At 46.5% G+C, this 15,451-nt stretch overlaps 1 protein-coding gene across 1 annotated transcript; it reads left to right on the forward strand.

The window, feature by feature from the left end:
• The first annotated feature begins 261 nt into the window (after positions 1 to 261).
• Positions 262 to 14,064, forward strand: LOC119165470 (zinc finger X-chromosomal protein). Its single transcript, XM_037417640.2, has 3 exons — positions 262 to 539; positions 9,967 to 10,105; positions 13,625 to 14,064. Exons 1-3 carry the CDS (start codon positions 434 to 436, stop codon positions 13,986 to 13,988), a joined length of 609 nt encoding a protein of 202 aa, XP_037273537.2. The 5' UTR covers positions 262 to 433; the 3' UTR covers positions 13,989 to 14,064.
• The last annotated feature ends 1,387 nt before the right edge of the window (positions 14,065 to 15,451 follow it).

A 15,451-nucleotide genomic window follows, 5' to 3' on the forward strand; every position in this document is an offset into this window, starting at 1 on the left:
ACCATTAGGGCGTGTATAGATTTATTTTTTGTGCTCTACATCTCAATATTCTCGTCAAAATTTCAGCCTAGGTTGTCGTTTTGTTGTTCTTTTTTGTCCTTTGAAAACGGCTCATACCCAATGCAGGTGACTGGCTCAGTAGTGGGTTATTGTTTTACACCATTTTATTCTCCAAAAGAATGGTAAGTTATGTTATTCAGAGGAACATGGCATAAGAAAGAGCTCACCTTCTAAATTTTCCCGCAACGACAAAATCCGTAACAATAAGGGCCCGAAGTTAACGCGTGAATGTAATGAAAAGAAGAAAAAGCGCGGGATTTTGCAATGCCCGGCTGCGGGATCATGTCAAGGTCGGTGACGAAGAAGAAGACACTCATCAACTGTGCGTTCGAACAAGAGGACGAACCAGATCGGCTGTCCTCCGCGTGTCACCATGTCATCTGAGCAAGGTTCACAAGACGTCTTCGTCGATGACGCCACCTACCTCGACGTCCCTTGCCTCAGCGCCACGGACACATGCAGCGTGACTGTCGAAACGAGTGAGTATATATATTTTTTTTCCACGAACCCTTCGGCGAGCCCTCTGTTTAATTGCGCGCGTACACCGCTCTCGGTCATCGCTCCGAGTGTAATTAGACTTGACGAATGATGCGAAAGAATGTTCCCTCGCTTCTCTGGTCGAATTCTTGGATTTCCGTGAAGCGATAGCTTGTGCGCCCTTAGCCACTTCCTTCTTTGTCGTCGTTAGCATTCGTTTAACTTTTAAAGCATTTTTTAACTTTTAACGTGGCGGCCGCCCACTGGAGGCGCAATAACTGTGCGCCATAAGATGCTAAAATCAGCCAATGGCCGTAAATTTCGGTATATAGTGCGGTAATTTCAATAGATGGCATGATCTGTAGTGCGAAGAGGGAGCGATTTTCGGGGGACTTTGAGAATTGACTGTAAATCCTTGGCCTTGTGGTGCGTTATCTAATGGCAACGTTTTCTCACCGTGCTTGAAAAGTGTTACAGAGCCCCTTAAGTAACCTTATGTTTCCGTCACACAAAAAATGTTCAGTTTTTTAGTTAGTTTTTTAATGCTCACAAGCTGTGACCTTCGCAGGACTAGTCTAGCAAAGTATAGAACGACTGTTGGAATTATTGTAGTGCTGACGAGGTAGTCAGCAGTCCAAGCGATATTTTGTTCTATTTCAGGGAATTTACATGGAAAAAATGTTTCATAGCTTTCAAGATACCGTGAAATAAATGTGAACTACCGACGTGGTGTGCACAACCATTTCACGTCGTCTTTCATGGCAATAACTTCACTGCTGCGGACATAGCTGCCCGAGAGCTACATTTTAGTACTATAGCGTCTCGCATATATAGCGATACTTAAAAAAAACGAAGCGATCTTTAGAAGTACGATGAACTCGAATAGATAAAGATGATTGATTTTTAGATTTGATTAGCCCAGATTGGAGCACTATTACAGTGTGTCATCGTTTGCCTCTGAAGTTAGTGAGATTGTCATGTAACAGTATGTTGATTAGAATAGATTGGCAAAAACGAACACGAGATATCAAAAGATTATAACAGCAAGTTTTAGCTTCTGGAGTCCGGACTTCGGCCGTCTTGTATTAGCCGTGATGGGTTAGTGGTTACTGCTCTCGGTTGCTGACGCGAGGTTCGTGGGTTTGATGCCGGCCGTGGCAGTCGCAAGGTGACATGCGAAAGGGCCACGTACTATTCGAAGTGAGCTCGCAATAAAATGCACCAGATGGTCTGAATTCGGAGCCCTCCACAACGGCGTCTTGCGAAATCATAACGTGGTCCTCAGATGTAGTGCCGAAGACACTATTATTATATACTATTATATACCCAGGTATATTAAACCTAATGCAAATGGAATTTCCCCAACTCAATTAAAAAAAACAAGTAAAAGGGTGATTGTTTTCGGAGTCATGAGCTGTGGGGCTCAGTTATGTACTGAAGTGTTCTTATTTGCTGTGCAATCTATATCGAACAGCACATACTGCCACATTTGTACAACTATTTTGTTGCTGTTTGTTTGTTGTTTATTTTCCTCTAGAAGCTACAAGAGCAGATGTTCTTTTTTATTTTCCTATTGTACTATTAAGTGCTATTGTGGTTATGTTAAGTTGTGAATGACATCACGCACTGTCACGACTGCTGTCGGAGTGATGCAACCTAATTGATTGATTTGTGGGGTTTAACGTCCCAAAACCACTATTTGATTATGAGAGACGCTGTAGTGGAGGGCTCCAGAAATTTTGACCACCTGGGGTTTTTAACGTGCACCCAAATCTGAGTACACGGGCCCACAGAATTTCCGCCTCCATCGGAAATGCAGCCGCCACAGCCGGGATTTGATCCTGCGACCCGCGGGTCAGCAGCCGAGTACCTTAGCCACTAGACCACCCTGGCTGGGCGGAGTGATGCAACGTAGTCAGGCACTTTTCGGGTATTTTGCTGCGTCTCCTAAGACAACCCTAAATTGTCCTAAATTTTCGTAAATAAATTCAAGAAAAGCATTCCGAATGAATTTTTGCACATACCGGACGCCCAGTATAGCATTGATTTGTGTGCACGTTAGAGAACCACAGGTAGTCGATATTTCCGCAGCATTACACTACGGTGTTTGTCATATACTGGTTTCGGGGCGGTAAGCCCCACGTACCAATAAGTCAATATAACATCTACTTTCGAGCCACTGCTACCAAGCCTAGGCACGTCTGCACAGCGAACAGAGTTTGGTGAATGCACGCGCCATTAAGGAGGTTTTGCAGCGATTGTCACTAAGCATTACCCTGCGACAACGCACTGTGGACACTAACTGGGGAGTTCACGTACTCAAAGCCTACTTCGTGCACTTTGACTTATTGCGCTTCAAAGCTGAGGCATTTGTAGTACTACCCCAGTGTACTCTATCTTACTGCACTAATCAGTCCATGTAACCAGTGTCACAGAACGAGCGCTAAACAAGAGCGCGCCGCCAAATACTTGCGACAACGGGCGGCAGAAACGCCGCGAGGTAAAAAGAAAAAAAAAAGGGAAAGCAAACATCCAGGGCTCCCGGGCGCGCGCTCTCCCCGCAGAAGCACGGCTTCGCAGACGATCCTCCTCACCCCACATCGGCGGCCCAGCAAGGCCGCGATTTTTCTCGAACGAAGGAGGCGGGGTCAGACCGAGTGAATCATCCTCCGGAGAGGGCAGCCGAACCGTCTCGTGCCTCTCCCCAGCCTTCGCTGCGTATCGCGCCGACGAAATGACGAGAAACATCTGGAAAGTCGCGCGCAAGGTATTTAACCGAGCAGCCGAGACGAGAAATCAGGAGGAGACGGAAAGTTAGCGCCGGAGCGCGTAGGAATTCCGCCGTGTAGTCGGCGAAGGTTCTGCCCGTAGTGACAGAACAGGAGGAGACGGAAGTGAGCGCCAGAGTGCGTAGAGATTCCGCCGTGTAGTCGGCGAAGTTTTGGTCCGTAGGGACGGCTCGAGCTACAGGCAAGAGCGTGGGTTTACCGCTATCGAGCGAAGACGCGGGCAACAGCTGCGTGTGTGAAGCCGACGGATTTCCGGCGAAGAAGTTGAAGTTTGAAGAGTGGCCTATTGAAGACGGGAGTTTTCCTGGAAGAGAAACTCCGGCGAGGTTTCCTGGAAGAGAAACTTCGAGGGCTGCGGAACGACAACAACGTTGGACTTTGAGTGAGTGATTCTCGGAAGAGTATCATTCAGACTTTTGTTCCAAGGACTTTGGACTGAATAGGTTTTATATCTCTTTAGTCTCTAAGTGTCTTGGTTGTTCAATGCATGTGACTGCATTGTAGTGCGTATTGTTGTCTGTGTCAGTTGTTTTGAGTGGGGCTGATTGTACTGTGTAGTACGTTGTCTGATTGGTGACGTATTGTATGTAACTATTGTGGAGTGTGCATTTTTGTGTATTATTTTCGATCTGCCATTATTGAGAATATAATTTGTTTGTTTATCAACTCTCGGCTCTGTCTTGTTCTTTGGGCCACAGCCGGCGTCCGTTGGCGCACCAATAAGGACCACTTCTAAATTGTCCACGCTTTCGTGGTGCGGTTCGGGGGGCCGATACTTCGGCTCTTGGAATTAGCCCGGCGATCGCCTCCCTAATAAACGGGACATGTGTGAAAATTAATCTGGCGTCCGCGAAACAGGACCTTTTGGTGCACAGTGTGTCCAAAGTAGTGAGAAAGAGCCTCGAGTTGTTGATAGTGCTATCGGAACGATTTTGTGTGTTGTTCAGTGTTCTCGTTAACGAGTGCAGGGGAGTGTTCCGATAGACTGATTTAGGCAGATACTTTTTGCACGCGGCAAGGTTTTAGTTGCGAGTTGCGAGACACAATGGATCTCGAAAAGTTAGTTGCTCTTGGTGAAGAGATGGGTCTTTCTGGCGTCGAACTACGGAAGTGGGTCACCCAGAAGGAAAAAGAAGAAAAAGAGAGAGCCAAAGAAGAAAAAGCAGCCGAGCTGGAAAAAGAGAGGTTGGCGGTCGAAAGAGCCAAAGCGGAAAAAGAAGCTGAGGTGGAGAGAGAGAGGTTGGCGGCAGAGAGGGCCAAGGAAGAAAAGGCAGCTGAGTTGGAGAGAGAAAGGCTGGCCGCTGAAAGGGCGAGAGAAGAAAGAGAAGCAAAGGAGCGACAGCTGAAAGAAGAAAGAGAGGCAAAAGAGCGACAGCTGAAGGAAGAACGAGAGCAGCAATTGAAGTTGGAGCTGGAGAGAGAGAAGTTGGCAGCCGAAAGGGCGAGAGAAGAAAGAGAAGCGAGGGAGCGCCAGCTGAAAGAAGAAAGAGAGGAAAGGGAGCGGCAGCGGCAGCACGAGATGGAACTCGAGCGGCTCCGTTTGCAACAGCGAAGTGAAACTCCCTTCCAAGCTAGAGTTGAAAGCAGCGAACGGGAAGATCACGGCTTCCGCTTGAACCCAAGCAGGCTGCTCGTAGCGTTTGATGAAAGGAAGGACGACCTAGACGCGTACCTCCACAGATTTGAGACGATTGCGAGGAGCCAGTATTGGCCGGAACAGCAATGGGCAACTGCTTTGAGTACTTGCTTGAGTGGTGAAGCGTTCAGTGTGTACGGCAGGCTGACGCCGACCGATGCAGCCAACTACGCAAAGGTGAAAGCTGCTTTGCTGAAGCGATTTAGATTTACTGTGGAAGGATTCCGGGACAGATTTCGGACAGGAAAGCCAGCTGATGGTGAGACGGCTACGCAGTATGCCGCCCGACTGTGCCATTATTTCGACAGATGGATTGAACTTTCAGGGACAGCGCAGGAGTACGATGAGCTTAGAGAGCTGCTAATTAGAGAACAATTTCTTACTAGTTGCCTCCCAAGCCTGTCACTGTACTTAAAAGAGAGGAAGGCTGACTCACTTGAAAACATGCTTGAATTGGCTGATCAATTCTTGGAAGCGCAAGGTGGCACTAATTTGGCCAGGGTCAAGAAGGAGTGTTCTGATGATTCGAAGAAATTGGCTCCCGAAGAAAAGAAGCGTGCACCAGAGAGCGTTCCGCGATGTTTTCTGTGCAACCGAGTGGGTCATCGCGCGAAAAACTGTCGAACGATCTTTACGAGCCCTACGACAGTCAAATGTTTCAAATGTGGTCAGACTGGGCACAAAGCAGACGCTTGTCGTAACGGAGTGAGTCAAACTCACCAGGTATCTTGTGTGCAAGTGGCACCGAAATCCGATAATAATGCCGTCACCGATGGATTCGTAGAATTGAAAAATGGGGAGAAAATTCCTATTGTTGGTGCTGTAATGTCAAAACAGCCAACCGGTGTTACGAAAGGAATGCCATCGCTGCCTGGAAAAGTTGCGGACAAAAAGATTACGGTGTTAAGAGACACCGCTAGCTCCACGGTTATCGTGCGGAGAAATTTGGTACGGGAAAGAGAGTTGACAGGCAGAACGAAACCGGTTTGCCTAATTGACCGTACGGTCCGGATGCTTCCCGAAGCAGAAATTGAGGTTGAAACCCCGTACTTCAGCGGGAAGGTTACTGCGTTATGCATGACGACCCCCCTGTATGACCTTGTCATCGGAAACATCGACGGGGCGCGAGGGCCAAGTGATCCAGAATGTTTGGGAGAAGACCCGAAGATAGAGCCCTCGCCAACACAGCGGCCGCGAGATACAGTGGAGGAGCATCCCGTGACGGATCTCACTAGAGCCCAAGGCGAAGCCACGGCGCAAGAGACAGCGAAGGAGAAGACGATCGTGTCGAATAAGTTCACGGGTCGAGCAACCGGACTTAAGTCGGCACGACCTCAACCGACCGACAGTGTAAAGGAGACGGAGTTGGCCAGCCGGGAAAAATGTAGAGGCATGATCAAGCGGGTAAATAAACAGACAGGACCCGTCGAATGTAATGACGCGTTAACGGTGTCGGAAGAGACAACGATGGCTGAGACGACGCCTCAGATATCGTCGTTGGAAAGGGCTCGCCGAAAAAGAACGTGGAAGCACAAGAAGAGATCGAGCGAGCACCGCAAAAGGGGGCGCAAGCGCTGTTCGAAGTACTCAAGATAGGTGCTGAGGTGGAATCAGAATGTGTTCGGCAGGGCTGAGTGACATATGTTGTGTTAAGGTTCTTGTTATCCTGTGTCTCAAGTGTATGTCGAGTGAGTCAGTGTTCTGTGCGATGGTGTGATGTATAGTGTTGTATAATTGTTGGATAGACAGAACTTTGTACGGTTGTATTGTTTAGAATGTGTGATGAAGTGTTGTAGGCATGTACCTGTGGCTATATTTCATGTGTTGTGGAATTGAACTACAATGTACGATTGTATTGAGTGATATATTGTGAATGTGAAGTGTCATGAGCGACGGATTGTGTTACAGTCTGTGAGAATGTGTGGTGACTGTTCGCGCTCGTCTGTGTGGTTTTTGAATATTATGAGATAATATTCTTAAAGTGGGGGGCAGTGTCACAGAACGAGCGCTAAACAAGAGCGCGCCGCCAAATACTTGCGACAACGGGCGGCAGAAACGCCGCGAGGTAAAAAGAAAAAAAAGGGAAAGCAAACATCCAGGGCTCCCGGGCGCGCGCTCTCCCCGCAGAAGCACGGCTTCGCAGACGATCCTCCTCACCCCACATCGGCGGCCCAGCAAGGCCGCGATTTTTCTCGAACGAAGGAGGCGGGGTCAGACCGAGTGAATCATCCTCCGGAGAGGGCAGCCGAACCGTCTCGTGCCTCTCCCCAGCCTTCGCTGCGTATCGCGCCGACGAAATGACGAGAAACATCTGGAAAGTCACGCGCAAGGTATTTAACCGAGCAGCCGAGACGAGAAATCAGGAGGAGACGGAAAGTTAGCGCCGGAGCGCGTAGGAATTCCGCCGTGTAGTCGGCGAAGGTTCTGCCCGTAGTGACAGAACAGGAGGAGACGGAAGTGAGCGCCAGAGTGCGTAGAGATTCCGCCGTGTAGTCGGCGAAGTTTTGGTCCGTAGGGACGGCTCGAGCTACAGGCAAGAGCGTGGGTTTACCGCTATCGAGCGAAGACGCGGGCAACAGCTGCGTGTGTGAAGCCGACGGATTTCCGGCGAAGAAGTTGAAGTTTGAAGAGTGGCCTATTGAAGACGGGAGTTTTCCTGGAAGAGAAACTCCGGCGAGGTTTCCTGGAAGAGAAACTTCGAGGGCTGCGGAACGACAACAACGTTGGACTTTGAGTGAGTGATTCTCGGAAGAGTATCATTCAGACTTTTGTTCCAAGGACTTTGGACTGAATAGGTTTTATATCTCTTTAGTCTCTAAGTGTCTTGGTTGTTCAATGCATGTGACTGCATTGTAGTGCGTATTGTTGTCTGTGTCAGTTGTTTTGAGTGTGGCTGATTGTACTGTGTAGTACGTTGTCTGATTGGTGACGTATTGTATGTAACTATTGTGGAGTGTGCATTTTTGTGTATTATTTTCGATCTGCCATTATTGAGAATATAATTTGTTTGTTTATCAACTCTCGGCTCTGTCTTGTTCTTTGGGCCACAGCCGGCGTCCGTTGGCGCACCAATAAGGACCACTTCTAAATTGTCCACGCTTTCGTGGTGTGGTTCGGGGGGCCGATACTTCGGCTCTTGGAATTAGCCCGGCGATCGCCTCCCTAATAAACGGGACATGTGTGACAACCAGTTTCTAGCAGGATGCTGGTTACATGGCAGTGAAGAAAATAGAAGGTTGCCACTCCAGTTAGCAGTGGAACATAGAGGCGAAGTGTAAATTCACACCGCAAATCTTACCTTACATCCGCGTTCATGATTGCACGTGATTAGAAATAACTATGAGCCCCGTTGAAGAGGGACTACGATGGCGTCATGAAGTCTGATTCAAAGTTGTAGATTTTAATCTGTTTGTAAATTTAACATTCCCGCTCGAGCACCATAACCGAAATTAAACACAAAAGGCAGCGGTTAGAATGGTCAAAGTAGGGGCTAGTTGGTTAAAACATAGTTGACACTTGTGATTGATTATTTCATGCTCGTTCTGTGATTTATCATGCGTCTTTCTGCGGTTTCAAACAGCTTATTGCAAGTGTTAACTAAAACAGAACATCATTCTTGTATAAGCTTGGATATCAATGCAGGTTTAAGAATTTCATCTCTTGGTAGCCTATATATAGTAGTCTTCTCGCGTAAAAAAATTTCATAAAGTTTCATATTGAGGGACAAACGAAGTTAACAGCGCGTTGAATCGATAGCGCCCTGTTACAATATCTTGTTCCACGCTAGCATAAAAGGAAACATAGCATTGACCTTGTCCACCCTAAACACCTCTCTAAAAGGCTACTAAAGAGAAATAATAAATCTGAACATATTAGTAAGATGTAAGGTTTATTGTCGGTAATTTGAACATCGTATCTTTATGTGTTCTTGATGCAAATGTCACGTGGTGGGTTAACGCTGCTGGCTTCAAAGCGGGTGGGCTCGCAATATCTGGTGGCGTGACGTCACGTTTCCCTCTCTTTTTTTTCTCCAAGGCCGCCACCCTCATTTACTTTTTGGATGTTGTTTCGCTTACTAAGCGTTTTTTCGCGGCAAGCATGACGTTTTCGGAATAGCAATATAGCAGTTTATTGATACGGAAAAAATCATTTTGCTTATTAGCATCCGCTAATTACACAAGCCGCTGAAACAATAGCGTTTACTCTACTGCACGTGAAAATCGTTTGCTATATCTTGTATAAAAGTAACAATAATTTTTGAAGGTAAATATAGAGGTTCTGTGAGGCTTGGAACACCTTTAGTATCTGCCCATTACACATGGACGAACCTACATACACGTGGAAGCTTGCTGGTGTGACGCCTGGAGCTCGCACCTTGAAAGAGCCCTGACACGCTTTTTCACTCAGGTCAAAAAACGCTATATACTGATCGGTAGTAGAGGCTACCGACAATACGCGATCTGATTGTTATTGCGCAGAACGCGGCTGGGAATTCATAATCATTTCTCGACCACTCGGAAATCGCTTCCTTCTTCTAGAGAAATGAAGATACAATTTCATAAATTACACGTCACAGCCATTGTTTCAGCCACTGTTATATTATAGCATGGGGAGCTCGGTCGTTTCTCAGGCCGCCGTGGCAGGCCGCGACTGGTCATGCACGCACTTGAGATCGCACTGAAAAGCTGTGTATTAGAAGAAAAATAGTGAGAGAGAGAAAGCTAAAGTGCCCAACGTCACAAGGCGCGCGTGACGTATTTTCTTTCTCCATGCCATCTCTTCCTGCTTAGCTTGCAGAGCTTTCGTCGGGACCACAAAAGAGAGAAAGCAATTGCAGCGAAGGATAAATCTTCATAACTCCGCCCGTATAAGGGGTGGATCCGAAAAATTTTTGTGGTGGTGAATTCGTAAAGCAATAAGCTCTTTAAGTGAATCTCTTCAATGGCTACTTCAAGCAGCGTTGCAGGGCGCATTTAAACAGTCTGAGCATTATTATACTCGCAGGTGAGGAAGCGGCGCCGAGTACTTCCACTGTTGGGTTCGACTGTGACATGTGTTCCTCTTCGTATTCAACGTACGACTTCCTGATGAAGCACCGGCGCAACTACCACGCTAAGAGGCTTCAAAAAGCAAAGCAAAACGGGTAAGACGCCAGAGCGCTGAGGCATGCTGAATGGTTGCTGGTTCACACGTTTAGATTTGTCGGGAAGTATTGGAGACATTGTGAATTATTTAGCTTATCTTCAAATGCATAGGTGTGCGCAAGGTTAGAGGCGGACATGTTGTAAGCCCGTGTGCTCAGATTTTGGGTGGATGTTAAATAACCCCAGGTGGTCAAAATTTCCGGATCCCTCCACTATGGCGTCTCTCATAATCATATGGTAGTTTTGGGACGTTGAACCCCACATATCAATCATCAGTGAGGTGTGCGCAAGGGGGGGGGGGGCAAGGGCGGAGTTGGGAGAGAAACGCAAAGCCAGTCCCAATACATTGACATTACAGGGAGGGGGTGAGAGGGGGGTCCAAAGTCGGCCCCATACCCTGACGTGATAGACAGGGTGCTTTGCGATGAACCCTGAGACATGAGTGCTTAGATATAGGCACACGTTGAAAAACCGCAGCTGGTACCAATTTCCAGAGCCCTCCACTTCTGTGTCTCTCGTGATGATATGATGGTTATGGCACGTTAAAACTCAACAATTATTACTAATGTGAACTCCTCCCCTCTCTGAAAGGGAACTCTGGGCCACATTACCCTCAAATGCGAATATCGAAGCCGTGAGCGATAGCCCAGTAGGTGGTTCCACCTCGTGGGGTCAGAGTAAACCATACGAACACATAGTCGGCAATGCAGAAGTTCAATCCACTCTACTCTTCAAGCATAAATCCCTTGTACACTGTACTTTTCTTGTGGGAAAATTTGTTGCAACAGCTCAAGTTAGATTCTGTATTACAATATTTTCTCCCTCAAAACCAATAAATGAAAACATTTTTGTCTTAACTTGTGATTGAACGAAGCGCAATAGTGTGTTGATGCCATCGTGCGGATATTCGCTGTTCCGCGTTATCGGAACCTTGCGTTATGGCGTACTTAACCTATAGTGAAATACTAGCACATGCATTCTGAGCGGAGAGTCAACTACGCTTCGCACGACATGTAGTTTAACGTACCGTTAAATTTAGATGTAATAAAATCCTTGCAATCAGTAAGTATTACAATTTTGACTACTCTGCCTATGAACATCATTACACCAGATTTATTACAGCTGAATCAACTGATTACGATACTCATGACAGGCCCATAGCCAGAGGATTGCCCTAGGGAACCGGTCCTCTCCATATACTCAGAGAGGGGTGTGTTTGCCTCTAACGCATAGAAAAATTTATTACTTAGTGCTAAAAACATTCAGAGTGTGATCTACACCTGAAATATACCTGGCCACGGGCCTTACTCAAGTCTTATAAAAGTTTCATTGGTAAAAGTGATAATTACTATAAATTTGTTACACCAAAAAAGTGAATTGAGTGGATGGAAGGCTGATGGGAAGAAACTGTAGTATCGGGTGGGATATAACCACTGACTTCAGGGACGACAGTGATTACCTGCCAATTTGTCGTATTAGTTTGAAAATTTCTATACTTTAAAGAGACCGCCACAAGTCCCATACAGCCAACGTGTGAGAATGCTTGACGTTTTGGACATTGAAATTACTCGCAGTTTCAACTTCCTAATCAAACTACATGCTTTAACATATACCACCTTTGCTCTCACGTCATGGGTAGCACGCTATGTTTGCACAACGTTGACGCAACCTTTAAATGCTGCGTCAACAGTTTGTCAAAATTTCGTGCTACTTAGAAGCGCATCTTAAAAGTCAGCTTGGCCATAACATAATGTCAGAGGCTATGCGCTGCAGCATATAGCAGTTCCCAAAGGGCACTGTGTTTGGTTGAGGTAGCATTCAGGTGTTGAGCAGCTTATATTTCTTGCTTTCTTGTTTCTTTTCAAAGATTTTGCCTTACATTGTCTTTTTAATGGGTTCCGAAGAGCCAAAATAATTGTTATAACCGATAATGTAGCTTCCAGGCCCTGCTGTAAGGCGGTTATTGGAACCTAGAAAAATACAAACGTTTGGGGTGCAGTGTTCTTGTTGTTGTTATAAACAATATATTGTGAAAAGCGGTATCGTAATAAGTGAGTTCGGCTGTAAATGGAATCATCTTTATCCTTGGTCTCAGTACAAAAAGGCTTCGGGGCTGTCACAGGAAAGATCGAAGCGATAAATGAACTTTGAGCTGGGACCAATAACAATGATTTTAGCTAGCTTCTTGGACGCGTTGCTTTTATAGGATTTTACACCGCAGCTCAATCAATCAATGAAAACAATGGACTTTGTACTTTCATGATAATGTTCAAAAACAACAAAAGACTGTTTGGACCGACAACCTGAAGGGACTGGTGGCCAGTCCAGTACAATATGCAACAATAGATTCACAGGGCAGCATTGAGGGATGAAACAAAAGCAATAATGCAAATACAGACAATACACGCATTTCTTTACTATAGTAAGCAAACATGCTTTCATCTTGTAACTACCTTTTGCTTTTTTGCAGAGTTGGGTGGCTCTAAACTTCCCCCGTTCATCGAAGCGAGCGAACAATGAAGGGTTTTGGTTCAGTTATTGCTATGGCATCCGCGTTTCACTACTCCGAAGAACTCTCCAGGTTTTCATCAGAAGCCGTGCCAGCACAACCGGCTCAATAGCTTTGCTTAGTCTATATTATCATGGGGCCAATGGCCTGCATTTGTTTCGGACTAATGCCGTCTATGTGATGAGAACGTCTCCCGTTCTTCATCTACCGTGCATGGTTTTGTAATTAAATATTGCAGTCAAGAAAAAATATCTTACGGAAGAAAATGTTTGTCACAGCGCTGTTGCCTAAGCCTTCCTGCAAAATTTTTCGTACAGGAAGCACTGTCTAGCTACAGATTCCGTAAAAAGGCGAAATACTAAGGTAATAAATTTTCAGTGCACATTTCCAGAAGTTGTTTGGTTTCTTTTCGCTCCTCTTATATAGCTTATTTTGCACGCGTATTAGGCGATATGCTTCGCCCACGATATGTCTAAAACATATAACCGAATTTTTTTAAAAGAAAGTTGCTAGTAACTCTATTTTCTTTCTTTTCTTAAGTCATTCCGTGTTTTCTCAGTTTCAATTACAATACAATGATATAAACTGCTGATCAATTTTATTTACCTTGTAGATGTGAAGCGCACATCGTCAAAATACCGCTACTTAGCTTCAAATCTATCATGCCAGTTTCAACAATATCGGATGGTTGGAACAGAAACAATGAGTGGGGGTTGCGAAAAAGCTTGAAAACACGCTTTGTGGTTCATCGTTTAATGTCTATGCATGCTTGGAAACTTCCAGATAGCAGATAATCTCACATCTCGGTGGAAAACACAAAACCATTGTGGTTAGCATAGTGTTGTCTTCCAAATCTCGATACTTTCAATCACTAAAACATGATTCCTGGCACTTCTTTTGCGCGTGGAAGTTCCAGGGCGTGGTGCTGGTAGGTAGATGTTCCACTGTATTTCGTCTTGACTCTTTTCGTCAAGCTAAATTTCTCTTTGCGTCGCATTTGCGCGTTCAGTGAGGACGGCAAGCGGGAGAAGCCACCCTTCATCTGCGACGTGTGCAACCGGAGCTTCGAGCGGAAGAACGCTCGCACGTCGCACGTCCGGATCCACGCCCGGACGGGCTACGAGTGCACCGACTGCGGCCGCCGCTTCTCGAACTCGTCGCACCTGTCGCGCCACCGCCGCGTCCACCTGGAGGACTCGGAGTGGTTCGTTTGCCCCGAGTGCTGGGCGGGCTTCGCCCGGAAAGACGTGATGCAGCGCCACATGCTCTCGCACACCGGGGAGAGGCCGTACGCGTGTCGCGTCTGCGGCGACGGGTTCACCCAGCGCGTGAGTGCCAGGAGGCACGAGAAGAACTCTCACGGCATTGAGTGACCCACGCCGTCAAGCGCAGCATGTTTTTCGTCTTCTTTTTTTCAAAGACAAGAGAAATAAAGCAGCTGCGACTAAACCTGGCTAGGTGTAGCAGAAAGGTACGCATTTGCTTCGGTTAGCGAATTCTTATTCAGAGCGCTTTAATCACTTCACACTATCTTGTAGTGTTCTCCCCTGTCTGTAATCATGATCTGGCAGAGAGGTGTGCATTGATTTGTCTCGCCATATTCTATAGTGCTTTTCCCTGCATATATTGGTGGAATGCAAACTACCACCACGCGGCTTCTTCATAAGAAAGCTCAGATTGTTAGCATGGAGCTCAAGTACTTATCACTTTTCGTTCGTTGCAAGTGGAAGCCATGTTGGTCAGATTTTGCTCTTTGTGTGTAAGCAAGTCCACGTAATGTTGAACTAGAGCAAACTGATAACATAACACATTTAAGGCGATAAGTATAGCGGTGGAGCTGATATTGCAACGGCATCTTGTCTGCATTCAAGTAATGTGTCTTAATAGTACAGCGCACGCATGCTCGTCGCATTGTAGTACCACCCAGAGCACCGGTACACGAGCACCGGGCTAGGCCCAGCTCGTTTGTACCATGCGGTCGCACGGCTTTTGGATAGGAAGAATACAGATTATTGGCCTCCTTGGTAATCTACTTAGTCGTACACTTGTAGGACCACATTCACTTCGAGTTGGGGTAAAAAGTTCGCCTTAATAAGCAGATTTGTTTGAATCGTACCTGCGCTTCAGCTTCGCTATATGAGGAGAGAGAGAAACAAACGTTTAAATCGAAACAGTGTTCAGAGCGATGCGCGGTATCACCCTAAAGTGGGAGGGTTTCAGGACTAGGAAACTTCCAGGGAGGGTTTTTCTGGGAGAGACTAGGGAGGGTTCCTGTATTATAGGGTTCCTGGACTGTGGCTCCAAGTGCCCTCTTGGTCCTGGCAACGAGTTGTCGCTAGTCATCCAAGTTCTCGAAAACATGCTTGGCCTCCCATATTTTAATTAGGTGGACATCGTTCGTTCTTGGTGCTTCGTCCCGGTCCGTTTTCGTATCGCGGTTTGCATGGCACTAGCAGTCCAGGAGCAAGTGTACTAGGGTGTCCGGTACGCTGCAGAGCGGGTACAAGTAACCATGTGTCATTGGGTAGAGGCGTTGCATTAATACCTGTTCCTTCACAGGTGTCTAAAGATCACGCTTTTTATTCGGTTAGTTTTTGATGGGGTGCAGTGTACACCCGTCGCTCCAGTTTGTAGTGTTGGAGCAGTGACGAGTATGTGTTTTCTAACATACTGCAATGGCGAAGCTCTCCACTTCTATATACCTACGTGGGTACATGAAAAATTATGCTGCTTATAATCAGCATTATGCAGACGGCACCCGGTGCTTAACTTGGAGGTCAAAATATCGCTGTTGTCGTTCAGCGAATTTCTTTTTTATTCTCGCGAAACTCGCCAA

This window comes from Rhipicephalus microplus, chromosome 8 (assembly GCF_043290135.1).
Source record: "Rhipicephalus microplus isolate Deutch F79 chromosome 8, USDA_Rmic, whole genome shotgun sequence".
In the NCBI taxonomy this organism is placed as follows: Eukaryota; Metazoa; Arthropoda; class Arachnida; order Ixodida; family Ixodidae; genus Rhipicephalus; species Rhipicephalus microplus.

Coding starts and splice junctions, on each gene's coding strand:
- LOC119165470 (XM_037417640.2), top strand. CDS start 434: ATGTCATCTGAGCAAGGTTCACAAGACGTCTTCGTCGATGACGCCACC. Junction 540..9,966: donor CAGCGTGACTGTCGAAACGA/GTGAGTATATAT, acceptor TTATACTCGCAG/GTGAGGAAGCGGCGCCGAGT. Junction 10,106..13,624: donor CAAAAAGCAAAGCAAAACGG/GTAAGACGCCAG, acceptor TTGCGCGTTCAG/TGAGGACGGCAAGCGGGAGA.